The sequence below is a fragment of the Hypomesus nipponensis genome, chromosome 2 (assembly GCF_054491055.1).
Source record: "Hypomesus nipponensis isolate SF chromosome 2, ASM5449105v1, whole genome shotgun sequence".
Classification (NCBI taxonomy): Eukaryota; Metazoa; Chordata; class Actinopteri; order Osmeriformes; family Osmeridae; genus Hypomesus; species Hypomesus nipponensis.
In genome coordinates this window covers 13,930,972-13,958,129 of record NC_140362.1, presented here as the reverse complement: position 1 = coordinate 13,958,129, position 27,158 = coordinate 13,930,972, and the positions used below count along the sequence as shown (strand labels likewise).

General features: G+C 51.1%; 1 protein-coding gene across 1 annotated transcript in view; it reads left to right on the top strand.

Moving 5' to 3' along the window:
- LOC146300916 (proprotein convertase subtilisin/kexin type 4-like) overlaps nucleotides 1-27,158 on the top strand; it is a 53,150-nt gene that overhangs the window by 1,045 nt on the left and 24,947 nt on the right. Inside the window, exons 2-6 of the mRNA XM_084669134.1 lie at nucleotides 4,039-4,131; nucleotides 8,009-8,090; nucleotides 9,652-9,935; nucleotides 10,991-11,096; nucleotides 26,308-26,345. Of these exons, the coding sequence (XP_084525260.1) occupies nucleotides 4,039-4,131; nucleotides 8,009-8,090; nucleotides 9,652-9,935; nucleotides 10,991-11,096; nucleotides 26,308-26,345 (603 nt within the window). The remainder of the gene's footprint in view (nucleotides 1-4,038; nucleotides 4,132-8,008; nucleotides 8,091-9,651; nucleotides 9,936-10,990; nucleotides 11,097-26,307; nucleotides 26,346-27,158) is intronic.

Sequence of the window (27,158 nt, the reverse complement as noted above, 5' to 3'; positions counted from 1 at the left end):
TCTCTCTCTCTCTCTCTCTCTCTCTCTCTCTCTCTCTCTCTCTCTCTCTCTCTCTCTCTCTCTCTCTCTCTCTCTGTCTCTCTCTCTCTCTGCCCCCCTCCTCCCTCTCTCTCTCTCTCTCTCTCTCTCTCTCTCTCTCTCTCTCTCTCTCTCTCTCTCTCCTCTTCATCCATCCTCCCGGCCAGCTAAGGTCTAGCGGCCCTCAGCTCTCAGTTAGTCCTCCTTTGGGTGTAGCCTTGAATGCTCCCTCCCTCCCTCCCTCCCTCCCTCCCTCCCTCCCTCCCTCCCTCCCTCCCTCCCTCCCTCCCTCCCTCCCTCCCTCCCTCCCTCCCTCCCTCCCTCCCTCCCTCCCTCCCTCCCTCCCTCCCTCCCTCCCTCCCTCCCTCCCTCCCTCCCTCCCTCCCTCCCTCCCTCCCTCTTTGCTTTCCGAATGTTTCCCTCTTTCTTAGTTCTTGTGCAGTTTTTTTCCTCCCTATCTTTCACTGTTTCTCTGATTTGCCTTCACTCTTCCCCGCTCCCTTTCTTTTTGACTGCCCTCCTTATTCCCCCTCCAGCTCTCCATGGTTCCCTCACTCTTGTCCCCCCTCTAAAGGCAGGGCACCAATCGTCTAATGGCTGGGATTGGGGGTGAGGTCCCCTCCATTACTTACCCTCTCTTCCTCTCCTTCTTTCTTAATCTCTCCCCTACTCTGTTGAGTGCAGCGAGGAGGAAGGAGGGAGGAGGAGGAGGAGGAGGGGGGGTCAGGACGAGGAAGAGATGCAGGAGTAAGAGGTGGAGAGCACAGCAGAGCAGGCTCCGTGGGTTGAGATGATGTATGGGTGTAGAGACCTGGTGTTGGCCGTGTGATGGATTAAAGCACTTTGTAGGAAAATTACGGAGAGCGCCTCAGCACCCCTGAGTCCATGCCTTAATAAAACTCTCTTCAATATTGAAATGGAGAGAGGAGAGGAGAGAGGGAGAGAGGGGCGATGGAAAGGAGAGCGAGTGAGAAAGAGAGGACGAGAGAATAAAGGAGAAAGAGAGAGAAACTAGATAGAGTCAAGAAGCGGGATCCACTCTGACACACCTGCAAGGTACGCTTGTAAGGGAGATTTAGGACAGACTGAGACAAAAAACAAATAAACGGTAGCATGACTCTTCATAGTGTTGTTCACAACATAAACATACTTTTTTTTTAACATTTCTTGGTCACTATATAAACAGTATATGGATACTGACAACCAATAAGAAATACATTTAAATTAAGAGCGACTTATAGTAAGTACAGGAACATTCCCCTGAGGCAAGTAGGGTGAAGTGCCTTGCCCAAAGACACAACGTCATTTTGCTCGGCCGGGAATCGAACTGGCGACCTTCAGATTACTAGCCCGATTCCCTAACCGCTCAGCCACCTGACTCCCTTATTCATTAAATTATCAAGATCAGAAAAAAACGAACATTTAAATAATCATTTAACATCAAAATAGTTATATAGCGTTTCCATTTGCCACAAAAGTAGTGAATAACCCAATCGAAAATGGAATAGAAATAGGACAAAAACAAATGGTGGCACATTCGTAAAATATCTCTTGACTTTTTTCTTCCCCAAAATGTTGCATGATTGTGTCGTGCAAATCATTTGAAGAGATCCACTGGGCCATCTTGTCTTTCCACTTTTGTCTAAATCTTGAATATCCCTGATGCTGAGACGCTCATCTTCATTGTCTTCACTCTCATAGTTGGGACTGGGTAGGTTGCACGCAATTTTAAGAGTAAGAACATTGCAATATCCCTCTTGACTCTACAAAAGGAGAGTTGTTTTGAGTTTTCCAACCCCTCACCAGCAAAGGAAAGGCTCTGCACATGTCAGAACACATAAAGACGGAGAGAAGATTCGAACAATGTTAAGTCTGCGTTTGTGAGGAAGTAGCCATTCATATGAAGGGACTTGCAGAATTTACAGGATTTACCATTGAAAATGATTGCATTACCTAACAATTGGATTTCGAAAGTATTATCATGTAGCCACTTCACAATTCCTACTGTGCCTAACTACAGTGTAGCTACCACAGGTATTACCATGTAGCTGCTGTGATATGTTTAACAGAGCGACTGGCAGCAGCCCAGGGGTTAGTGGAGGAGAGAGAGAACTGTAGTGTGAGAGACTATGGATTTGAATGAGGAAGTACTTACCAGGAATGCCAGAGCCGCAATCATCCATTTTAAATTCCAAACTGTCATGTTGTTCAAAATGTTCCCCAGTCCGTAGATCAACAGTTGGTCTCCCCAATAGTACCCCAATTGTACAAATGAAGATGTTACAGCTTGTCTGTTTCCAGCAGCAGATGCAGTCAGTATAAAACAAGTACAGTCAGAGTTTTAGCCAAACTCGAGGCCTAAGTGTTTACTACAGTGGATAATCATCCTTTTAACAGACTGGGTTTTATTAGCTGTGGCTAGTGGCTCACTCTGTCGGTCGGTCAGCCTCTATCTGTTTTATATCACGCACATCAGTTTAATGAAATATGGAAGACAGAGAGAGAGAGAGCAGTGGAGAGAGGACAGATTTCAATGAGAACATCTTACCAGTAGTGTTTTCCAAGTGTTCTTATCTTCTTTTTTAGCTGAAGAACTCTTGTATTTTCCCTGCTGGCATTTTAATGTAAACCATAGCTCGGCATGCCGGCGTTTTAGCAGAGTGGGAAACAGACACGTTCTGTATCCTGTAAGTTCTGTGACTCAGTTTCACAGCAGAAATTCTCACGGCGTGATAGTGCTGGCATGAGTCCCAGTTATCCACAGTCCAAGATTTTTTAGTTTGAAATACATTTGTGTCTGTGTGTGTGTATGTGTGTCTGGGGACAGTGCAGGGTGTATTTGTGTGTGTGTGTGTGTGATTGCGTGCATGTCTGTGTGTTATGGAGTGTGTGCGTTTGTGTGTGTGACAGTCAGTGTGTCAGACAAACCCCTGGTCCAGGCAGCAGATCTGGACAGAAGCAGGGGATAATTGATAGTGACAGGCTTCTCCCAGCTTTAATTGCTGCTGGTGAATTAGATTACTTTCTCCAATGGCTCCATTAGCAGGGAGATCCATCCCAACACCCTGATTGGCTTCTTATTGTTCCTGTGTGGCCCTGCCATGGTGCATGATGGGGGGCTATATGAGGGTTTGCCATGGTGGTGGTATCTCCTCTCCTCTCCTCTCCTCTCCTCTCCTCTCCTCTCCTCTCCTCTCCTCTCCTCTCCTCTCCTCTCCTCTCCTCTCCTCTCCTCTCCTCTCCTCTCCTCTCCTCTCCTCTCCTCTCCTCTCCTCTCCTCTCCTCTCCTCTCCTCTCCTCTCCTCTCCTCTCCTCTCCCCTCCCCTCCCCTCCCCTCCCCTCCCCTCCCCTCCCCTCCCCTCCCCTCCCCTCCCCTCCCCTCCCCTCCCCTCCCCTCCCCTCCCCTCCCCTCTCCTATCACTTCTCCTTTCCTCTCTTCTCACTTCCCCTCCTCTCTCCTCTCTCCTCTCTCCTTCCCTCCTGTATCTGCTGTGGAAAGGGAACTCAATTTAGGATCATTTACTCTGCAGCCTCATTCTGAGCCCCCTCGGGGCGCTGCATAGAGGGAGGAGAAAGAATCTTCTTCACACACACACACACACACACACATGCACACACACTAACACGTACACAGACAGACACGCACATACACAGACACAAACACACACCAGCACACAATTGCCACAAAGTGGATTTCACTTAGTTACGTGCAACTCTCCCGGGCGGTCAGTAGGATTGAGTTAGTGGTGTTTGGAGGATGTGTCACCCTGCCTCCCTGAGCCTGGCCAAGGCCTCCGCTGAAGCCCCATCAGGATGTCGGTACTCACGTGCTTACCAGGGCCTTCTGCCCCAAGTCCTCCAGCCCTGCCCCGGCCAGGGAAGCGGTGTATTAGGGCGTGGAGGTCTCCTGTTAGCTAACACCAGTTGTAGCTGAGCTATAAAGTCCTCATCCGGTAACAGGTGGATGCGGAGGGCCCCGTCGATGTGTGCCGCTCAGTCTAGCATGCGCTTGTGTTCCAGATTGGCAGCCTGGAGGACCTCTTCACCCTGGGAGACAGCAGGGGGCTCCACCTCGCGGACGACCTGGAGGCACGGCTGGCTGACACGGCGGGGGTGAGTGACAGAGTGGATGTTTGTGGCGAGCAAGAAAGAGAAAGGACAGACAGACGGAGAGAGAGAGAGAGAGAGAGAGCAGGTAGGAGGGGAGATGAAAGAGAAAGCGAGAATGAAAGCGAGAGACAGAAAGAGGATCCCTAACTTCCTCAGAGGTATAATGAGAACCATACGGCGTGTGATTAATTGAAGTAATTTATGCAAAATCTCCAGTGACTCCGTGGTTTCATCAAACTGTAACTTTAATTACTTTTCCAACGTCTTCACTTTAGGTGAGAACGCCATTGCGCTGAAACATATTATATTTAGTCACGAAACTCAAACGTAATGGATTGCGTAAATAATATTTTGTAATAAAAGACAGATTACGCTCACAGAAAAGGGTGTTCAAATTATGTCAAGGCAGCACCCCTCCTCTACTTCCAATGTTTAATCTGTATCAGTGTGTCAACTTGTGTGGGTGTGTGTGTGTGTAGACTTGTGTGTGCGTGTGTGTGTGTGTAGACTTGTGTGTGTGCCAGAACCACTATAGGTTTATCACACTACTTCTTATCACTTTGCTTATCATACGATTCTGGGTCTGGAGAAACCATCTCAGCAAAAGCCTCTCTCTATCTCTCTATCTCTAACCCTCTATCACTAACCCTCTATTTCTAACCCTCCCCCTTCTCTTCTGATGCTTCTCTCTTTCTTTTTCCGTTCTTTCTGGCCTCCCGCCCTCTTTTGGCTTCCTCTATCGTTCTCTTCCTCCATATCTCTCTCTCTCTCTCTCTCTCTCTCTCTCTCTCTCTCTCTCTCTCTCTCTCTCTCTCTCTCTCTCTCTCTCTCTCTCTCTCTCTCTCTCTCTCTCTCAGGCCTTATTTACCTGTCTCAGCCATCTCACCCGAATCACTCCTCCAGGGAGAGTACACACACACATGTGCACACACACACACACACGCACAAACCCAGCAACATACAAACAGACTTCACCCTGACCTTTAGCTGAACATCCCAGACACAGACCCCCTGCTGCCTCCTGACACACACACAGGTCATTGCTGGTGTAGAGACACACACACCCATGCCCAATACACACACCCTACATGTGCACTCACAATCGAAAATGATTTCGGTGGATTTAGGACCCTATGTTTTGTGTTTCAATTGGTTCCAGCTCTGGTGATGTTCTGGTCAGCCCTGTGTTTGGGGTGAACCTGTCCTCTTCACCTCCCTCTGCCTGTTTCAACTTTTCCTCTGCTTCCTCCTCTTCTTCCCCTTCCTTTCTCTCCTCCGTGTCCTCTTCCGCTGCCTCGCCTCCACCTCCTCTTCCAACTCCTCCTCCTCCTCCACCTCCTCCTCCTCCTTATGCTACTCCTCTTCGTCAACGTCCTCCATCTCTACCTCCTCCACATATTTCTCATCCTCCTTTTCCACCTCCACCTCCTCCTCCTCCTCCACCTCCTCCACCTCCTCCTCCACCTCCACCTCCACCTCCACCTCCTCCTCCTCCTCCTCTCCTGGCCACTGTGCTGTTTTCAGACTCCAGTCACGTCCTCGGTCCCACGGCCTTATAAGGAGCTTTCACGCTGTTTGGTTTGCTTTAGATGTTTAATACCCCTCTCCTTTGTGTCAGAGAGCTAGGGAGGCGTTCAGAAGCCCTGATAAACCTACTTACACACACACACACAAGTACACACACACAAGTACACGCACACACACGCGCAAGCACACGCACAGACACACGTGCACACGCAAAGTCACACACGCACACGTACACACATGCGCCCACGTATAAGCGCGCACACGCGCACACACACACACTCACACAGACAAGTGCCGACGTACACCTCCACACACACCCTCACGCTTGCACACACAGACGCGGGCACGCACGCACGCACGCACACACGCGCGAGCACGGGCGGGCACACACACCCGCCGTGATAAACCCACTTAGATCCTTCCTGGCCTGACGGGACGGCCTGCCACTAGGCCTTAGCTGCCAGCTGATCTGTGACGAGCTGCCACTCAGGCTGAGCACTGCTGAAGGCTCACACAATGGAGGGGAGAGGAGAGGGGGGATCAAGGAGGGGTGGAAGAGGGTGGGGGGCTGGCTGGCTGGAGGAGGGGGGCGAGGCGGATCAGGGAGAGGAGGAAGGAGGAAGGGGGAGAGGGGGGGCTGGAGTGCGGTTTTTCTGCCAACCGTTCAGGTCGGCCTCAGTTTGCCTCACCTCTCTCCCCTCCTCTCCCTCCGTCCCCTTCCCCTCCCTCCCCCTTTCCTCTCTCCGCCACCTCGCCTCGCCCGTCCGCGCTCCTCGCCCCCCATCTTTTCCCTCCCTTCGTCGTTCTCCTCCCTCCGTCTAGCGTCTCTCTCCGACTCCGCTCTGGCTTTTCTCTCTCCTGCCAACTCTCTCTATCTTTGCTCTCCACCCTCCAGCGTCCCCCTTTCTCCTCTCACCTCCCACCTCTCTCTCGCTCCATATCTCATCTTCTCTTTCCAATCTTTTCACAGTGTGTGTGTGTGTGTGCGTGTGCGTGGATGCGTTTGCTGTTTGTGTGTCCGCGGTGTGATTTGGTGTCCAGGAAGACAGTTGGGAGGCCAGGGGGAGGGGGAGGAGCATGCCGAGGGGGAGGGGCATACCGAGGGGGAGGGGCAGAGGGAGGAGGAGGGGCAGAGGGAGGAGGAGGGGCAGAGTGACAGGCGCATGTGTGATTGGCAGGGGGGACTCGAGTGTCGGTGCTCCTTTCCCAGGGGGCCGTGCGGCGTAGCGGAGCCCGAAATGTCAGCCGTGATATCTTCTCCCGGTGTCTGCTCTGTCCATATCGCACGGCTGCAGCTGGTCTGGAACACACGCACACACGCACACATACAACACACACACATACTCGCTGACTCACAGACATACAACATGCACACACGCTCTTTGTTTCTCTTTCTGTCTGTTTTCGCTCAGGCTAAGTCTGTCTGTCAGTCTGTCCTGCTTGCTCACCCTTTTTGCTCTCACCCCCCTACCTCTATCCTTTTGAAAGCTTGTTTTCTACAGGTTTGTTTATCCTAGCAGTCTCCATGATCCTCTGTCTATTCATCCTCCTTCCTTTTCTCTCTCTCTCTCTCTCTCTCTCTCTCTCTCTCTCTCTCTCTCGCTCTCTCTCCTCCTATCATTCTCTCTCCGTTTAGCTGGGATGCATTGTGATGTGTGAAATGCCAACTTCAGGTGGCATCTTTTGTTTTGATCTGGAGTTTGCATCACAATGGCTCGTTGTCATTTTCGCTGCGAGACAGGACGGAAGAGGTGTGTGTGTGTGCGAGTGAGAGTGAGTGTGTGTCATGGTGGCACTACGAGGGTCTTGAAATCAAGGGTTAAGGTCAGGTGACAAGGCTGTCTGGGTCTCTGACTCCTTGGACACCCACACATCCATCATCCAGACGTCCGACACACACACTCACGCACACACACTCTAACACACACTCTAACACACACGCACATTTACACACACACATATGCCTGCCCACACACACACACACACTATCACACAACACACAAACACACACAGACGCACACACACACACCAGACACAAGCACACACACACACTCCTTTGTGAGTGTGTCATTAGCCCGTGCTATTAGCTCCCTATCAGCTGTATTGATCCCTCTGTCCTGCCCTGCCCTCCTACACAGCCACCCGTCCATTCTAATGACCGTTATCCATGAGCGTGTGTGTGTGTGTGTGTGTGTGCGCGTGTGTGCCTACATGCGTGCGTGCGTGAGTGCTTGTGAAGTGTCCAAGAAGTCTGACTTGGAAGTATTTTCAAAAAGAGCCATCGAACGACCAAAATCTCTCTGATACATTTCACGTGTGCGTGTGTTTGAATGTGTGTGTGTGTGTGTCTCAGGTGAAGTGGGTCCAGAGACAGCACACTCACTACAGAGACAAGCGTAGCATCGTCAGAGGAAAGGACCAGAACACACACACACGTGAGTTCTTACTGCCCGGGGAGTGTGTTTGTTGGTGACGGAGGGGGGCAGAGCGGAGGGGGGGGGGGGGGGGGGTGTATAGCATGTGTGCATGTGGAGAGTGATTGAGTGTGTGCGTGCGTACGTGTGCCTGAGCACCGCTGCACGTATCGCGTGTGCATGTGTGTGCTCGCTCGCTCGCACGTGCATGCGTGTCAATGTGAGTGTGTGTGTGCGTGAGTGTTTGATGACTCACGTAGTGCTGCAGTGAGCAGAGAGGAACGTGCTTCCATCACCACGGCGATGCCTCACTCTGCTCCAGACTGCTGCCAGGAGAGAGCGATGGAGAGAGGGAGAGAGAGAAGGAGAGAGAGAGGGAGGGAGAGAGGGAGGGAGAGAGAGAAGGAGAGAGGGAGGGAGGGAGGGAGGGAGGAAGGGAGGGAGAGAGGGAGGGAGAGAGGTAGAGAAAGAAGGAGAGAGGGAGGGAGGAGGGAGAAGGAGAGGGAGAGAGGGAGAGAGGGAGAGAGGGAGAGAGGGAGGGAGAGAGGGAGGGAGAGAAGGAGAGAGAGAGGGAGGGAGGGAGGGAGGGAGGGAGGGAGGGAGGGAGGGAGGGAGGGAGGGAGGGAGGGAGGGAGGGAGGGAGGGAGGGAGAGAGGGAGGGAGAGAGTGAGGGAGAGAGGTAGAGAAAGAAGGAGAGAGGGAGGGAGGAGGGAGAATGAGAGGGAGAGAGGGAGAGAGGGAGAGAGGGAGAGAGGGAGGGAGGTATGTAGGTAGGTAGGGAGGGAGGGAGGGAGGGAGGGAGGGAAAGAGGGAGAGAGAGAGTGAGAGAGGGAGGGAGGGAGGGAGGGAGAGAGGGAAAGAGGGAGAGAGGGAGGGAGGGCGAGAGGGAGAGAGGGGAAGAAGGAGGGAAAGAGGGAGGGAGACAGGGAATACTGGAGAGATAGAGGGAAGGAAAAAAATACAAAAAAGAGAGAAAAGGAAAAAAGTAAGGAGGAAGACAGAGAGGGGGAGAGATTAAAGAGATGGAGGGGGAGGGGGGAGATAAGGTCTGATGTATGTGAGTGAGGGAGAGAGAGAGATTCAAATAAGGGACGAAGAGAGGAAGAAGGGGGGGGGGGCGATGGAGAGATTGAAAGAGTGATGGAGTACTATCAAGTAGCTCCTTCTATTCCTTTCTCCCTCGCCCCTCCCTCCCTTGGGTGTGAAAGGTGTATTAAAGCAAGGGAGTGAGTGAGAGAATGAAGTAATGTACCTACAGAGGACTGTGAGTGTCTGAGTGACATGATACCTAGTCCACAGACATCAACACAAGCAAGGCTGCCAAAATGACATGCTAATCATATGCTAATCATATGCTAATCATATGGTAATCTGGCAGCAGTATTCCACATCACCAGAGAGAGGGGCATTCTGGGAGGCCTTTCACCATTGGTTAGAGTTGTGGGACTTCCTGGTCTCAGGGAACACAACACACACACACAAATGTATGCAAGTCCAGGTAGATAAACACTGGACAAACACGATGAAGCCTCATAATGGACCATTCAAAGTAAGGTAAATGTCTCTTCCTCTGTTGATACAGAGGTCAGTGACAAAAACATCCAGACTAAGACCCAGAACAAGGACCAGGACCAGATCCAGGACCAGATCCAAGACCAGCACCAAGAAAAGATCCAGGACCAGATCCAGGACCAGATCCAGGACCAGCACCAGGACAAGATCCAGGACCAGATCCAGGACCAGATCCAGGACCAGATCCAAGACCAGCACCAGGACCAGATCCAGGACCAGATCCAGGGGACTAAGGAACAGCAGGAGCAGCCCCTCACCTTTAATGACCCTCTGTGGCCGAGGCAATGGGAACTGGTGGGTCTATATCACCCGCACGCACACCCCATGCCCTTTATGGAGTGTGTGTGTAGCAAGTGCATTGTGTGTGCTGTGCGTGTGGTGTGTGCATTGCGGTTGTGTGTGTGTGTGTGTGGGTGTGTGAGGGTGTGTGAGGGTGTGTGAGTGTGTGTTTGACTGTGTGCATGCGTGCGTCGTATAAACGTGTGTGTGTATGTGAGTGGGTGAGTGTGTGTGTGTACGTGAGTGTGTGTGTGTGTGTGTACGTGAGTGTGTGAGTGAGTGTGTGTATTCCCTCGGGCCACCGCCACTTCTCCAGTGGACGCTGCTCTATTCATCTGACAGGCCTTTTCTTCTGCTGCCGCTACAAAGCAGTGCTGCTCCCCAGTGACCACACACACACACACATACACACACTCAAACCACACGCACACCAAAACCACAAACACACACACAGACACACACACTTCCCCCCAGAGGAGGGCTCTTTATCCACCGTGCTTAGTTACACTCATACATATGAGCTCCCCTCTCTCTATTCATCCCCCTCTCGCTACCCTTTTTCTCTTCACTTCTCGTTTTCTCCTCTCATATCTCTCTCCATTCCGCCCTCCATCGATAACAACAATTAAAATATCTCCAAACACGCTGAATATCTTGAGGCAGGTTGACATTTTGCGCAGGCTTGTTTGGTTTTGACAGGTGGGTTTGGACTTGGGAGGGATACCCGAGAGGAGAGGGAGGACGGGTGCAGGGAGACGACGAGGGAGGGAAAGAGAGAGGGAGGGAGAGAGAGAGAGGGAGAGAGGGAGAGAGGGGGAGAGAGAGAGAGAGAGAGAGAGAGAGAGAGAGAGAGAGAGAGAGAGAGAAAGAGAAAGGGAGAGAGACAGGGAGAGAGATAGGGAGAGAGGGAGAGAGAGAGACAGAGAGAGAGAGAGAGAGACAGAGAGAGACAGAGAGAGACAGAGAGAGAGAGGAAGGGAGGGAGGGAGGGTATTGAAGGACCATTGTCTATGTTGGGATTTTTAAGACACAGAACTCCAACATGTGTCTGTGTGTGTGTGTGTGTCCAGTACAAGCAGGGCCAGGACAGCTCCAGTGTGTTTGACCTGAACATCATGCCTGTGTGGAAGAGCAACATCTCCGGGAGGGGGGTGGTGGTCAGCATCATCGATGACGGTGAGTCCCGCCTCACAGGCAGAGGAGGGGGGACGAGGGGGGAGGGATGAGGAGGATGAGGAAGGCGGGCAGGAGGAGGTGGGGGAGAGGGAGAGGGAGGATGAAGGGGGATGGGTAGGAAAATGAGGGCGGAGAAGGAGAGGGAGGAGAAAGAAGGAGGAGAAGGAGGATGTGGAGAGAGACGGAGGAAGGAAGGGGGTGGGGAGGAGGAGGAGGTGTAGGGGGAGAGGGAGCTGGAGGAGGAGTTGATGATGATGATGATGATAATGATAGTGATTATTATGACGATGATGATGGAGATGATGATGATTAGCTTTCGGTGGAAGAAAATAATGTGTGTGGATGCTGCAGAAGATAGAGGCAGTGGATGACATCTCCCTCATTTCTCTCTCTCCCCCGTCCCCTCTTTCTCAGAGTGAGGCAGAGACCAGAAGGATCATGTACACACACATTACCTTTAGACACCTTTGAATCAATGCTTATTGATTCAGATATCACAATGAAATGAATAATTTTACCTGAAGCGAGCGAGACTCTCCCTTCCTTCCTTCCTTCCTTCCTTCCTTCCTTCCTTCCTTCCTTCCTTCCTTCCTTCCTTCCTTCCTTCCTTCCTTCCTTCCCTCCTTTTCTTCCCTCTCCACTGTTCTCCCCCCATCTCTCCCTCTCTCCTCCCTCTCCCCCCATCTCTCCCTCTCTCCCCCATCTCTCCCTCTCCCCCATCTCTCCCTCTCTCCCCCTCTCCCCCCATCTCTCCCTCTCTCCCCCCATCTCTCCCTCTCCCCCATCTCTCCCTCTCTCCCCCTCTCCCCCCATCTCTCCCTCTCCCCCATCTCTCCCTCTCTCCCCCTCTCCCCCCATCTCTCCCTCTCTCCCCCCTCTCCCCCCATCCCTCCCTCTCCCCCCATCTCTCCCTCTGTCCCCCCTCTCCTCCCATCCTCCCTCTCCCTCCATCCCTCTCCCCGGGTCTGGCTCTTGGTCTCCACAGAGCTCAATCACATGCACCCCGCCGCCTCCAATCTGTACGGCTGCGTGCGCGCACGCATCCGGCGCGTGTGCTCATGTGTGTATGCATGTTTATGTTTGCGTGTGCGTGCCTGGCGCTCACCAGTCGCGTGCGTGTGCGTTCAGCTTCACGGCGTGAAGGGGTGTCTGTGTTCGGCAGCTACGACGACACTGTCGGCCATGTAAAAATCTGTCCGACAGGGACATGGAGGAGGAGAGGTGTGTGTGGGGGGTGGGGGGTGGAGTGAGTCGGTACCCCCACCCCCTCCCCCTCCACCGCCCCCCCCCCCCCCTCCCACCAAACCCCACCCCCTGCTGCTGCAGCCATCCAGCCCCCTGTCACGGCGGGGGAGCAGACAATCTATCAGGCCGTCGGGAGGCCTCCTCCTCACCTGCGCCCAGCCTTTAATGAACAGCCTACATGATCCCGGCTGACAGGCAGGAAATGGATGTAATAAAGATTGTTTCTGCATGCTCTTTGCATCTCTGATAAATCACCTGGCTGGGAGGCAGACACGCAGACAGTGAGAGGGAGAGGACCCCCCACTGGGAGGAGTGTGTGTGTGTGTGGGGGGGGGGGGGGGAGAGGAGGCTCTCCCTATGTTTCCTCTCACCTCTCTACCGCCTCTCTCTCTCTCTCTCTCTCTCTCTCTCTCTCTCTCTCTCTCTCTCTCTCTCTCCCTCTCTCTCCCTCCCTCCCTCCCTCGGTCTCATCTGCCCTCGGCCCCAGTCCAGACTCTACCGTGCATCCTCTCTGCTCCTGCCTTGCCTCCATCCCGTCCTTCCCCTCCCTCTCTCTCTCTCTCTCTCTCTCTCTCTCTCTCTCTCTCTCTCTCTCTCTCTCTGTCTATCTCTCTCCTCTCACTGTGATTTATAATTTATAATTTGTTCACAGTCCAGGACTGCACGGTCTAACTCTGAAACACACAAGAAAAAGAGAGAGAGAAGTGTGTGTGTGTGGAGGGGGCTGGCGGCATTGTGGGGGTCTGCCATGGTAAGGGTCTCTCCTTTCCATGTGTGTGTGTGTCTTTTCCAGCTTTAGTGTTTGTTCCTGTATTGTGATCATCTGAGATTAGGTCAGAAGATTGTTGTTCCTCGCTATTCTCCACTCACACCTTGCATGACCCCAGCATGACCCCTGCTTGACCTCTTCCTGAACCCTGCATGACCCCAAGGTGACCAATGACCTCACACCCTGGACATGTCACATGGTTTCCATTCTCCCAAAGTATAAATATGGTGAGCTGCAGCCACATTCTGTGCTTGTGTGAATGTGTGTGTTTTTGTTTGTTTGTGTGTGTGCGTGCGTGTGTGTATGTGTGTGTGTGATGGATCACAGCTGCTCTGTGTTTACCTAGCCCATGATTTCCTGTGTGTGTGAAACAAGTGGAGCTGGGCAGGATTAATGAGTGTGTGGTTCTTAATGGACGGTATGTGTGTGTGGCGCCCCATAACACACTCAGGACCACATCGCCCCCTAGAGACCTGTATTAATACTGCTCTTATTTACACACACCCAAAACACGTGCACACACACACGCGCGCGCACACACACACACAGCACACAGCTGTCCAGATCTCTTCCGTTCCTAACCCTCATCAGTCACTCCTCTGGCCTAGCTGCCCCCAACACTAACGCTTGGAGCTGATGCATATTATGCCTACAAGCGGGGAATTACCATTCCTATGCATCTGGGTGTGTATGTGTGCTGGGAGGGTGCTGGTGGGAAGGGAGAGGAGGATCGAGTATGTGGTTGTGGCTAATGCATGTGTGTGTCTGTGTTCATGTGTGTGTGTGTGTGTGTGTCTGTGTTTGTGTGCGTCTGTGTTTGTGTGTGTATGCTAGTTGAATGCCGGGAGTAAGAGACAGGAGGGTAGAGCAGAAATCAAATCTCTTAATTGCAGCATTTTTCATCTCCATCTTACGTTTTATGGCGGTGGGGCGGAGGGCCGGCAAGAGGCTGGCTGTGATTCATGGTAGTCACGGCGACCGCGGGCAGCGCCATCCCTCACGGCAGCACCCGCACAATTACCCTGATTGGTTACCCTGACTGGCTGGTTCTTACTGGCTGCTTTCGGCTGAGTTCCCACTGGATGGTGTCTACTGGCTGGTTTCTGTTTAGTTTCTACAGGCTGTTTTATATTCTCTACTGTCTTTCAATAGAACTCCTGAGCTGGAGTGGCAGAAACATGCACACACACAGACACACGCGCACATGCGGAGACACACACACACGCAGAATTACACACGCGGAGACACACACACCGTCCGAGATATAAACCCCCTGGGATAGACAAACGGCTGGAAGGAAAGAAGGAAAGAAGCTAGGAAGCAAAGACGGAAGGAACGAAGGAAAGAAAGAAGGTAGAAAAATATATAGAAGAGAGGGAAGAAACATAGGGTGGAAGAGACGCCATCAAATCTGGAGGGGGGAAAAAGACGGCGAGAGAAAAAAACAGCAGCGACTTCAGTTCATCAATGGCTGTGTGTGCGTGTCGCACGTGCCGGCGCGTGCGTGACGGATGTGTGTTTTTTGGTGTACGTGTGTGTTCATATGTGGGTGTGCCTCTCTGTGTGTACCCCTGTGTGTGTGTGTGTGTTTAAATATTAATCTCAAGGTCACAGAAGCGAGGGAGCTTTTTGATATTCATGCAGCAGAGTGATGCTGCCCTCTGTACTGGAGACGGTGCCCTACCACTGCTGCTGCTGCTGTTACCAGGCTTCATTATACCTGCCTGGCTGTGTGTCTGGGAGCGGGCGTGTGCGTCTAAACCTCAGTCCTTTACTGGAGTTACGTTGACATCTCAGAGGAAGCTTTGATAATCAAGTGCTTCATCAACCTCTTCCTCCACGGTTTCCTGTCTTGCCTTTTTTTCTGTCACACACACACACACACACACACACACACACACACACACACACACACACACACACACACACACACACACATACACACTGTTGTTGCCAGCCTGTTGTCAGTGTGTGTAGTCAGCATGGGGCTGCAGAGGTTCGGCTTGGAGCGAGGTGGGAGGGGGGGTTAGTGGAGGTGGGGGAGGTGAGGCGGCCTCTGTGCTGGCAGGGGGGTGGGGGAGGGGTGGGGGGAGGAGGAGGCGGAGGAGGAGGGGCCTAGCAGGGGGTCCTGTAGAGGCCCAGTACTCTTTGATGCTCCCCGCTCAGAGAGGAGAGGAGAGAGGAGCTGAGAGAGGACAGCAGAGAGGGGAGAGGAGAGGAGAGAGGTACGACGTGAAATGAAAGCGAAAAGGTTACCTCTGGAACAGACAACCAGGGAGGGGAGTTGAGAGGAGAGAAGATATGGGAAGAGAGGAACTAGCTCTAAAGTTTGTCTATTCCAAATGTTTCTGACTGTACTGTGTATGTGTTTGTGTGTGTGTGTGTGTGTGTGTGTGTAGTAGTTGACTGGCCATCTGGAGCACAGTGAGCCGGTCAACAGGTGAACCAGTTGGCAATGGTCCAGATATAAAAGCAACAGGCCTATGTCATGAATCCCAGCTTGGCCGTTTGACTGGAGCACGGGAAAATCATGGGTTTAGTTTCATCACGTATGATAACGTGTTGATTACATGGTCTGGGCCCACAGGTGTGTTGTGTGTGTGTGTGTGTGTGATTCCATTCAGGTACAACAATCAAGTTCACAAACCTTCACAGCCTCCGCTCCCAGGACGGAGCAGCGCTGGGCTGTGATGCGTGTTTCCCAGGGGGCCGTGCACCTGCAGGCTGCTGACATGGCTCCTGCTGGGACACAACTCCCATAATGCACTGGGGCCTCCTGTGGAGCAGTGTTGAGGCTCAGAGGCTGGGAGATGTCTGCCACACATCTGTCAGCCTGGAAACACCCCCCCCCCTCTCTCTCCACCATCCCTCTGTCCCTCCTTCCCTCCTTCTCTGTCTGTCCTGCTCTCTTCCTCCAAGCCCTGCTCTCTACTTCCCCTCCATTCCTCCCCCGCTCCATGTCCCTCCCACCCTCAAACCAGCAACAGTGTCAAACATACTTTCTCTCTCTCTCTCTCTCTCTCTCTCTCTCTCTCTCTCTCTCTCTCTCTCTCTCTCTCTCTCTCTCTCTCTCTCTCTCTCTCTCTCTCTCTCTCTCTCTCTCTCTCTCTCTCTCTCTCTTTCTCTCTCTCTCTCTCCCATTGAGTCTCTTCCTACTTCCTGGTTCATGCCCCGCCCCTGCCTTTGCCCCCAAAGCCCAGCCCCCTTGCCTGTGTGTGTGTGCGTCTGTGTGTATGCTTGTGTGTGTGTGCGTGCATGTGCGTGTGTACGTGTCCTTGTGTGTGCGTGTGTATTTGTGCGTGCTTTTTTTTTTTCCCTGGCTCTCCCCAGGACTCCTCCCCTCCGTCCATTCATCCTGGCCGCTGGGGGCCCAGGATTATGATGTCATCTTTGTTGGCCTGTCACGGGGACGCTGGGACGCGGAGAGCCTCTCTGTGGTGTGAAAGGTTCTTTGGTTGACGGGCCCAGATGGACAGGGGGGGTGGGGGGCGGGGGGGGGGGGGGGGGTCACTGGTGAGAGAGAGCAGACAGGCAAAGAGAGAGGGAGGAGAGAGGGAGTCAGAGAGGGGAGAGAGGGAGAGAGGGAGGACAAAAGAGAGCCTTAGATGAAACAAGAACCAAGGGATGTGTGTAAGGGGGACTGCTGGAGAGAGATCCTTTTGTGTGTGCGCGTGTGTGTGTCTATGTGTGCGCGTGTCTCTATGTGCGTGCGTGCGTGTCTGTGTGTGCGTGCCTGTGCTCGTGCCTTTGTGTGACTTTATTATGTTAGTGTCTGCGTGGACGGCATGTACGTGTGTGCAAATGTGTGTGTGTGTGTTTGTACTACGTTGCATGCTTCTTACTTTGTTAAAACACACAATTCACAATGAGCTCTGTGTTCCTGTGTTCCTGAGGGTCTGTCAGAGTGGGTTTGAGGTACATGAGCTGAATGACGTGAACTTTCCTTGGAGTGTAGAGGAATAGGGCTCAGTACAATGGAAAGCCGGGGTGAACAAACTGAAATGGTTTGATTCAGTCCAGACCGGTCTGGTTTGGTCTGGTCTAGACTGAACTGGACTGGTTTGATTCAGTCCAGATTGGTCTGGACTGGTCAGGTGTGGCTGTATTGCTCCCTCTCTCTCTCTCTCTCTCTCTCTCTCTCTCTCTCTCTTTCTCTCTCTTTCGCTCTCTCTCACACACACACACTGCCCCTCTTGCATCCTAGGGCCTAATTGAATCCTTATTGAGGAGCTGCCAAGCCAATCAGGGAGCAGCAATGAGCCGCCAGGTCTTAGCAGTGCTAGAGTGGTTAAGATGTTTGCAGTGACCCTGCCGTGGCTGAACGTTCTGTGTGTGTGGGTGCGTGTATTTATGTGTGTGTGTGTGTGTATAATGGACTGCCGTGAAATCCTAATTGCGTGTTTATGAACAAACCAGCTGTTGGAGGCAGAGGGTAATTATTTTCTCCGCGTTTGCCTCGCCACTCGCTCACACACACACACACACACACACACACAATGGTTGGTGCTCTAAATGGGAGTGTAGGCGGTGTAGATAGACAGTACTCGCTCATCTTTGTGGAATGACCAACTTGCTGACAGGGATGTGTGTCTTTGTAAGTGTGTGTGTGTCTGTGTGTGTGTGTGTCTCTCTCCTCCTCCTTCCCAAGCCCCCCGAAGCCTTCACACATTCAGCTTCGTTAGCTGTTTCTAAAGAGCATCCTCACACACTGGGGAATTAAAGGGTTAATTGAGGACCTTGTCAGAACTTGGACCTGGCCGGCTCAATAATGGCTGCAGTTATTGGCTTCCTGGTGGGTGTATGTGTGTAAGTGTGTGTGTGTGTCTGTATGTAGGTGTGTGAGTGTGTGTGTGTGTGTGTGGCAGCTATTGGAGTTGACCCCTTTTGCCTCCTTAATCTATTGGCAGGCGAGGAGTCTCCAGGGAAAGAGTGTCAACCCTGATCCTGACACTGACCCCCTACTGCTCTCTCTCTCTCTCTCTCTCTCTCTCTCTCTCTCTCTCTCTCTCTCTCTCTCTCTCTCTCTCTCTCTCTCTCTCTCTCTCTCTCTCTCTCTCTCTCTCTCTCTCTCTCTCTCTTGCTCTCTCTCTCTCTCTCTCTCTCTCTCTCTCTCTCTCTCTCTCTCTCTCTCTTGCTCTCTCTCTCTCTCTCTCTCTCTCTCTCTCTCTCTCGCACACAGACACACACACACACACACAAATCTACGGTCAGTGATTGCTCTGTAGAGATGCTCAGCCTCAAGTCCAGCACATAAAAGCAGACATCCAGCAGTGTGTGTGTGGGTTTGTGTGTGTGTGGGTGGTGGCGTGAGTGACATAGGATTCTCCTGTTTCTAATGAGTACTGTGACATGGTAAAGCACCCTGCTGCACTGTGTGTGTGTGTGTGTGTGTGTCAGTATCATCACTGCTTTGCTGTCTGTTTCAAGGGCTATCTCTTATGAGAATGATCCCTTTTTCTGAGACAAACAGACACACAGACACACACACACACACACACACACATATACGTCTGTTGACAAGGGAAAGTGTGTGAAGAGCTTTTAAGGTAATTAGTGGACGAAGCTGGAGCCTCCATACCATCCAGTCTTATCATTAGCAGCTTTACAAACACACACACACACGCGCACACACACGCACACACTCCTACCTTCACTCCAGGACTCCAAGACTGATACGCCTCAGCATGGTCGTCAGTGTGTGTGTGTGTCTGTGTGTGTGTGTGTCTGTGTGTCTCTATGTGTTTTCACAGCCCTTCTTCTCTGTTTCAGAACTCTATAAATAGCTTCATACCTCCTGTCATGCAGACTCTATTTAATCCGTTTCATTACGATCTGGAGAGACTTCTCACTAACCCAGCTCATTTTAAAGGGAATCGAACCTCTGCAGCAAAATAACCATCATCAGTGTTCCAGCGTAGTGGAGGTGGTTTGGAATTCCGCACTGGACCTTTGGCAAACCTGATGTATGAACCAGGAGAACTCTGTTTTTGAATACATGTCTACTCCAAATACATCTGGGGTTCCAAAGTTTCAATAAGGCTTAGCTTAGCTGACTTTGAGCCTTCAAGATGGCACACCCGGTGTCTGACCCAGATGAGTGTGTTTGTGTGTGTATGTGTCTCTGGCATGTGTGTGTGTGTTCATTATGTAGAACAGTAGAGTGTCTTAGCTTTGATGAAGAGAGAACCAAGACTTTGCATTATTGATGGCTGACACACATCAGTAACACACAAACACACACACACACACACACACACACACATACATACATACATACATACATATACAAGAACAGAGCTCACTCTTCATGTGTTAGAAGGGCAATATATTAATTATGAAATCACATTAGGGGATTTGTGTGTCACAGAGTGAGCACTTGGATTTAACTGGGTCTTGGTGATCGAGGTGATCAGTAACACTCCTCTACCATAGTACATAGAAAGGAAAGGTATGATCTGGTTGGACAATCCAACACTGTATCATTTCTGAGTGTGTAGAGTGCTCCACTCTTGACTGATCTATAAAGGTGTTTCCTCTGCATTGGTAAGTCAATTGAACGAAACCAAATGGTTAACTTCAGCACACTTGTATGTGGTGAAACAGACTCAACGCTCAAGTCTAATGGCCAGAGGAAGTAGGACATAGTTCAAAGACGAAGTTCAGCTCTTATTCTCCCGTGAAGATCCTACAGGCTTATGTGTGCCTGGATCTGTCCTGAGAGTGTTGGGTTTGATTTGATGTTTCGTGTATGTGTATGTGAGTGCCTTTTCGGAGTGTGTGATGTGTGTGTATGTGTTTGTACAGCTTTAGGAAGAGATATTCTGCTTTTATGAGGTTCATAGGTCAAGCAGGTTGTCCAGTCCTGACCTCCAGATCAATAGCCTCCATAAGCTCATGAAACACAGATATTGATTTATGAATATAAATCTCATGTTGTGTCGTATATCTGCGTCCACGTACAATCTCTCTCTCTCTCTCTCTCTCTCTCTCTCTCTCTCTCTCTCTCTCTCTCTCTCTCTCTCTCTCTCTCTCTCTCTCTTTCTCTCTTTCGGTCTCTGCCTGTTGTTTCGCTCTCTTTCTTCTTCTCTCTCTTTCCCTCTCCCCCCCTCTCCCTGTCACCCCTCTTTCCGTGACGGCTGACATGACTGGTCCCTGGTTACCATGGAGACGGTCCCCCTGGAAGGGTGGCAGAACTCTGTGATGTGTTCCCCTGGGTGTGTGTGTGTGCATGTGTGTGTGACTGTCTGTGTGTGTAAGTGTGTATGTGTTGCTGTGTGTGTGTGTTACAGTATGTGTGTGTCTGTTACAACGTGAGTGTGTGTTCCTGTGCCCCCCTGCAGATGTTTCCTGGCCCCCACGCCTCCCGCCAGCTGCTCCGCCCCCCTCCCGCACTTAATTAAGATCCTACGCCACGGCAGGAGAGAGAACGCAGGCGTGATTACGCACACACACACACACACTCACACAAACACGTGGATATATGCACAAATGTACTCAGTGACACACACATCATAAAGCACACACACACAGACGTACAAACAGGCAGTTGCACACCCAGACACACACACACACACACACAGCATTGCTCACAAGTAGCAGGGCCCATTAGCTGTGTGCTCAGTCCGAGCTGCAGTCCTCGGAGCCCTGTGGAGGTTCATCCAGCAGACATCAACTCGAGAGAACTCACACCCAGCCTCCTTCTCTCCTCCCCTCACTGTCTTTCTCCTCCTCTCCTCTCCTCTCCTCTCCTCTCCTCTCCTCTCCTCTCCTCTCCTCTCCTATCCTCTCCTCTCCTCTCCTCTCCTCTCCTCTCCTCTCTCCTCCTCTCCTCTCCTCTCCTATCCTCCTCTCCTCTCCTCTCTCCTCTCCTCTCCTCTCCTCTCCTCTCCTCTCCTCTCCTCTCCTCTCCTCTCCTCTCCTCTCCTCTCCTCTCCTCTCCTCTCCTCTCCTCTCCTCTCCTCTCCTCTCCTCTCCTCTCCTCTCTTCTCCTCTCCTCTCCTCTCCTCTCCTCTCCTCTCCTCTCTCCTCCTCTCCTCTCCATCTGTTTATCAGCCTTGTCATCTTATAATAAACAATCACTTACTCCCTTTCTCTTTCACACACACACACACACACACACACACACACACACACACACACACACGCACACCCACACGCACCCATGAGAGTGTGTATACACAGTGCGGATAGTTCATAATACCCTAATTTCCGCTCTCCGTGGCGTGTGGAAGGTGTGCTAGATAACCTGATTTATCAGGCTGTTAGGAGGGGCTTAGAGGCATTACTGAGTGCAACGTTTAAACAACGCCACCTCACTAATGGATTTCAAAATGAATTTGTCAACACTGAAGGCCGAGAATACAATTAGCTGGCTGAGAGGGAGGGCACAAGGCGTGTGTGTATGTGTGTGTGTGTGTGTGTGCTGCCCTGCTCACAAACGTAGTCTGATCCCCACTGGCCCATACAACTGCTGTAACAACATTCTGGGGGCTTTCTTGAATGACCAGTTCAACCCCCCCCCCCCCCCACCCCACCACCACCACTCACTAACCCCCCCCCACCACCACTCACCATTTTGATATTCCCTAACCCCCCCCCCCCCCCCCCCCCCCCACCGCCACCACCAAAGCCCCTCATAGCCATCTCACATTGCTATTCAAACTCCATAACTACCTCGTCAACTACAGTCTCCCCACCTTATAGCCCCCCCCCCTCCCCTGATCCAGAGACCAGCCCCGTACCCCTCCGGCCCCCCAGGGGAAGGATCTATCTACTGGTCAAGCAGGGAAGTGGCAGGACCAGGCGAGACCCCGGAATACTAATGTCCCACTTTAGTCATCCTCTCTCCTCTCTCTCTCTCTCTCTCTCTCTCTCTCTCTCTCTCTCTCTCTCTCTCTCTCTCTCTCTCTCTCTCTCTCTCTCTCTGTCCTGCTAAGCCCTCTGCCCCCCCTCGGCGCCGCCCCCTGCCCCCCTTTGCCACCCTCCCCCTCCTGGCAGCCACGGCTGAACAAAGCGCTGTAATTATGGGCTGGTCTCCGTGGCGCCCGGCCATCTTAAACACTGCGCTGATTAATTAAAGGGCAGGAAATCTCACCCTTGCCAGGACTAACACCTCCCACCTCGCTACACACACACACTGACACACGTACACACACACTGACACACGTACACACACACACCTCGCGGATTTCTCCGAAACTTCCTCTATCTCTTTGCTCCTCTCCATCTCTCCCACACTAAGGGCACTATTTTAATGATGTGAAACGCAAGTATCAAACGCGAAACGCAAGTAACTTTGTGGGCAGGACTTGGGCGCTGTTCCTATTATACCGGCGGGATAAATGACTCTTTCGCCCGACGCAAATCTAAAATGGGTTGGTCTGAAGTAGCTACATTACTCAGAGGTGTGGTTTGGGCTGACGTGCAATAAAACAATCAGAGCTTCACCTCACATTCCCTTTAAAAGCAGGCTCGCTTGTTTCATGGCTGATTGCTATTATAATGGCGGAGCAGCTCACAGCCGAGGAGACCGACGTTCTCGCCAGGGCCGTCAAAGACAGAGGAGTGACATTGTATGGGGCAGGGAGAAACCCACTCAAATTAGCATCGGTCATACAGGCGTGGGAGGAAATCGCCACAATTGTCAAATCAAGTTCACATAGAGATTTTCTCATTAAAATATTTGTAATCAGTGACATGAAATAAATGTAACACAGCCATACAATAAATCAAAACAATGTTACTCAGCTTCGCAGGAAGAAGACCCTGGCCTCGCCAGCAGTACGCATGGGTCAAACTTGCGCCCTTAAAATAGCATCTGAATAACACACCACTGACTTAAGCTGCGTTTGTCCTGGTCCGTGGCGGAATTGGTTTCTGAAACTGCAAAATAGCACCAGGGAACGATTGCGCCGAAACACGCTTCCCCTTTTCGCTGAACCGTCCTCCGGGAGCGCAAATTCATTCCCTAATTTACCTGTGGAGGGAAAAGTCCACTGTGGGTTGGGTGCAAAATAGGAATGATACACGCGTCTGTGTTCAAAGTCAATTGCACTGGGTGCAAGATAGGGCCCAACGTCCCTTCAGAGTGTGTGCGTGTGTGTGCAGCTCCAACAGCCAGGATCATGGCAAGGATGAGGCGAGGTGACAGGTGTGCTTCTGCACAAACAAAACACACACACACACACTCAAAGGAGACGCACACACTCAGAACAGACACACGCAAACCAGCTCATGCATGGTCAAGACATATGTCAAGTTCTACTTTTGTTCAACAACACACAGGGCCCTATCTTGCACCCAGCGCAATTGACTTTGTCAACGACGCAAGTATCATTCCTAGTTTGCACTCAACGCAAAGCAGACTCGGGTAAATTAGGGAATGACCTTGCGCTCCAGGGGGCGGTTCAGCAAAAAAAGTAGGCGTGTTCCGGCGGAAACGTTCCCTGGTGCTGTTTTGCAGTTTCAGAAAAACAATTCCACCACTGACCAGGAAAAACGTAGTCTAAAGTCAATGGCGTGTTATTCAGATGCTATTTTAAGGGTTCATGCTTGGCCCGTGCGCACTGCTGGCGAAGCCAGGGTCTTCTTCCTGCAAAGCTACGTTACATTGTTTTGATTTACTACTACTACTTGTAATGTAGATAATTCGGACCAAACCGCTTTAGATTAGGGCCAGGTGCAAAGTCATTTATCCCACCGGTACGATAGCAACAGGCCGGAGTCCCGCCCACAAGTTTACTTGCGCTTTGCGTTTTGATACTAGCGTTTCGTTAAAATAGGGCCCACAGTGTTGTAACCGTGAGTGTGCGTTCATATTCGACCGTTCTATGCCAGTTGAACAGAGACACTTCCCCGTCCTGCAGCAATGGTTGGTGAGGCCACTGTGGAGCAGCGAAGATCTTCATTAGGCTGGCAGGCTGCTTTGTCACAGTGATACCACACACATTACACACACGCATGCATGCATGCAGGCACACACACTCACACACTATACATGCACGCGCACGCATGCACGCACACACACGCACACACACGCATACAAACACACACACAGATTACCGGAATGATTACCACCACATCAGGTCCTCCTTACTGGTGTCATCACCCCCCTAGGGCAAAGGGATTTACACTGTCCTCTGTACCTGTACACACACACACACACACACACACACCCTCACACACACACACACCCTTACTGGAAGTCTTGACGCTGATTCCTTGTGACATCCCTGCTCAAACCTGTAGCGGTGATTGTGTCACCTCCTAGCACAGACGTGATGAGGGTGACACACACATACACACACACACACACACACACACACACACTCACCAGTGATGGACCCCAGATAGAGTAAGAGGGCCGCTGATGGTGTTTGGGGTTGCTGTAACCCTCTACCAGTGAAAATGACTCTGGGATGAAGTCAAACGAGAGGAAGAGGAAGACAGGAGGGAGGGACAGGGGTGGACAGCTGAACAGTGAGGGAGAAAAGAGGAAAGAGTGTGTGGAAGGGAGCAAGAGAAAGAAAGAGAGAAATATGGAAAGAAAGAAGAAGCGAGAGGAGCAAGGGGATTGAGAAGAAGGCATTGGGAAAGAATCTGAACATATTTATTTACGGTAGAGAGAGACATGCTGTGAGAGAGAGAGAGCGAGAGAGAGAGAGAGAGGGAGAGAGGGAGAGAGGGAGAGAGGGAGAGAGGGAGAGAAAGAGAGATGGAGAAAGAGATAGGGATATATATATATATATATATATATATATTTATATATATACATATATGTATGTATATATATATATATACATACATATATATACATATATAGAGAGAGAGATAGAGAGAGACAGATAGCTGGATAGAGAGAGATAAAGATAAGGAGAGAGATAGAGAGAGAGAGAGAGAGAGAGAGAGAGAGAGAGAGAGAGAGAGAGAGAGAGAGAGAGAGATAGAGAGAGATGGAGAGAGAGAGAGAGAGAGAGAGAGAGAGAGAGAGAGAGAGAGAGAGAGAGAGAGAGAGGGGAGGTTATGCAGAGGAGGCGTGTCCCGAGGTCTAACCCTCCTCACATCAACACAATCAGGCGGCGGTGGCCAACGGCGGGTTGCCATGGCAACCTGGCGGCACAGCCTGCATGGGACAAAGGCTGGCGGGTCCCGTGTGCGTCCGTGTTCTGGTGTGTGTGTTTCTGAATGTGTGTGTGAGCGTGTGTGTGTGTGTGTGTGAGCGAGGCTGTGTGTTTTTGTGCATGTGTGTAGATGGGTAGGGCCCTCCTGGGGCCCTCATTCGCCTGTCTCTGACAGAGACCACAGGAACCTGGCCTTGTGGTGGGGGGCTGGGATGGGATGGGGGAGGGATGGAGGGATGGATGGAGGGAGGGAGGGATGCAAAATGATATAGACAGAAAGGTTGGAGTGGAATAGCTGGAGAAATAGAGCGAGAGAGAAAAAGGGATGGAGGGAGGAAGGGGGGAGGGAGGCAAGGTGGGAGTGCGGGAAAGACTGAGGGGGAGGGAGGGAGGCTGAGGCAGAGAGAGCAGGCAGAAGGGTTTGGAGGAGAGTCTTTCATGGATGAGAGAGATCTGAGGGAAGCAGGGGGAATAATAACATTATACCTGCCATGTGACTAGTATGTAGTACTGAATTAATCAACATGTTCCTAGAATGTAATCATGTAAGACTGACTATGGTCCTAGCAGGTAGTGTTATTATAATAACTGTGCTACTAGGAGGCAGTATTATAATGACTGTACTCCTGGCAGATAATATTATTATAATGACTGTGCTCCTAGCAGGTAGTATAGTAATAATGACTGTGGTTCTAGCAGGTAGTATAGTAATAATGACTGTGCTCCTGGCAGGTATAGTAATAATGACTGTGCTCCTAACAGGTAGTATAGTAATAATGACTGTGCTCCTAGCAGGTAGAATAGTAATAATGACTGTGGTTCTAGCAGGTAGTATAGTAATAATGACTGTGCTCCTGGCAGGTAGTATAGTAATAATGACTGTGCTCCTAGCAGGTAGTATAGTAATAATGACTGTGCTCCTAACAGGTAGTATAGTAATAATGACTGTGGTTCTAGCAGGTAGTATAAATAGTCAGAATGTATGTGATTCTAGCATGTTGGCACTGTTGCTTCCACTGGGGGAACCAGCAGTGTGGGCGTGGCCACAGATTTAATTATTGTTGCTGTTTCTCACCAGGGGTGGACCACACCAACAGGGATCTCCACAGGAACTACGTGAGTCTACTTCCCGGCTCGTTAGTTGTCCTCCTCCCTGCCTTATAACACCTTTCATGCATGTTAAACGAGTCAAGTCTGTTACAGTGATAGGACTTTTCAAAGATGTTTACTGTCATATAAAGTATTCAGCACAGAGCAACACAGCAATACAATAAAGAATATTACAATATATTAAAGGTCACATGAAATGGTGTTTTTGGATGCTTTTATATAGGCCTTGGTGGTCCCCTAATACTGTATTTGAAGTCTCTTTCCTGAAATTTAGCCTTGGTGCAGAATTATAGCCATTATGAGAACTCCCACAATGAGCTTTCCTCAGAACGCGCTGTTTCTGTGTCTGTAGCTTTAAATGCTAAATGAGGAGGAGAGAGGCGGCACCATGCGCTAATGTTTACAGTGGATGTATCGCAATGGCTCGTAGATCCGTTGCTGTAAGATGTCTCAAATTTGCCCATTCTCATCTGATAACCCTGGCTTGCAGAGCTGCACACTCAGTCATTTCAATGTGGGGAAAGGCGGATATCGCGCGCGCCATAACACCAACACCAGAACGTTATCCACATAACAACGAAGCGTACAACACTGCGTTACAGAATGTGTATTCACACACATACTTGATGGTATCTACCTTTACATTAGCGACAGTACCTCAGCTGATAGCTGCAGAGCTAATGTTACAGCCAGATTCTAAGGGTAGCAAGCTAGGTAACCATATAGTAAGCAACAAAATGATATAGCGTTAGTTGACTTAGTTGTCCGAGGTTTGTAGCTGGACCAAGGAGTACTGATCCAGAATTTAATTTCAGACGG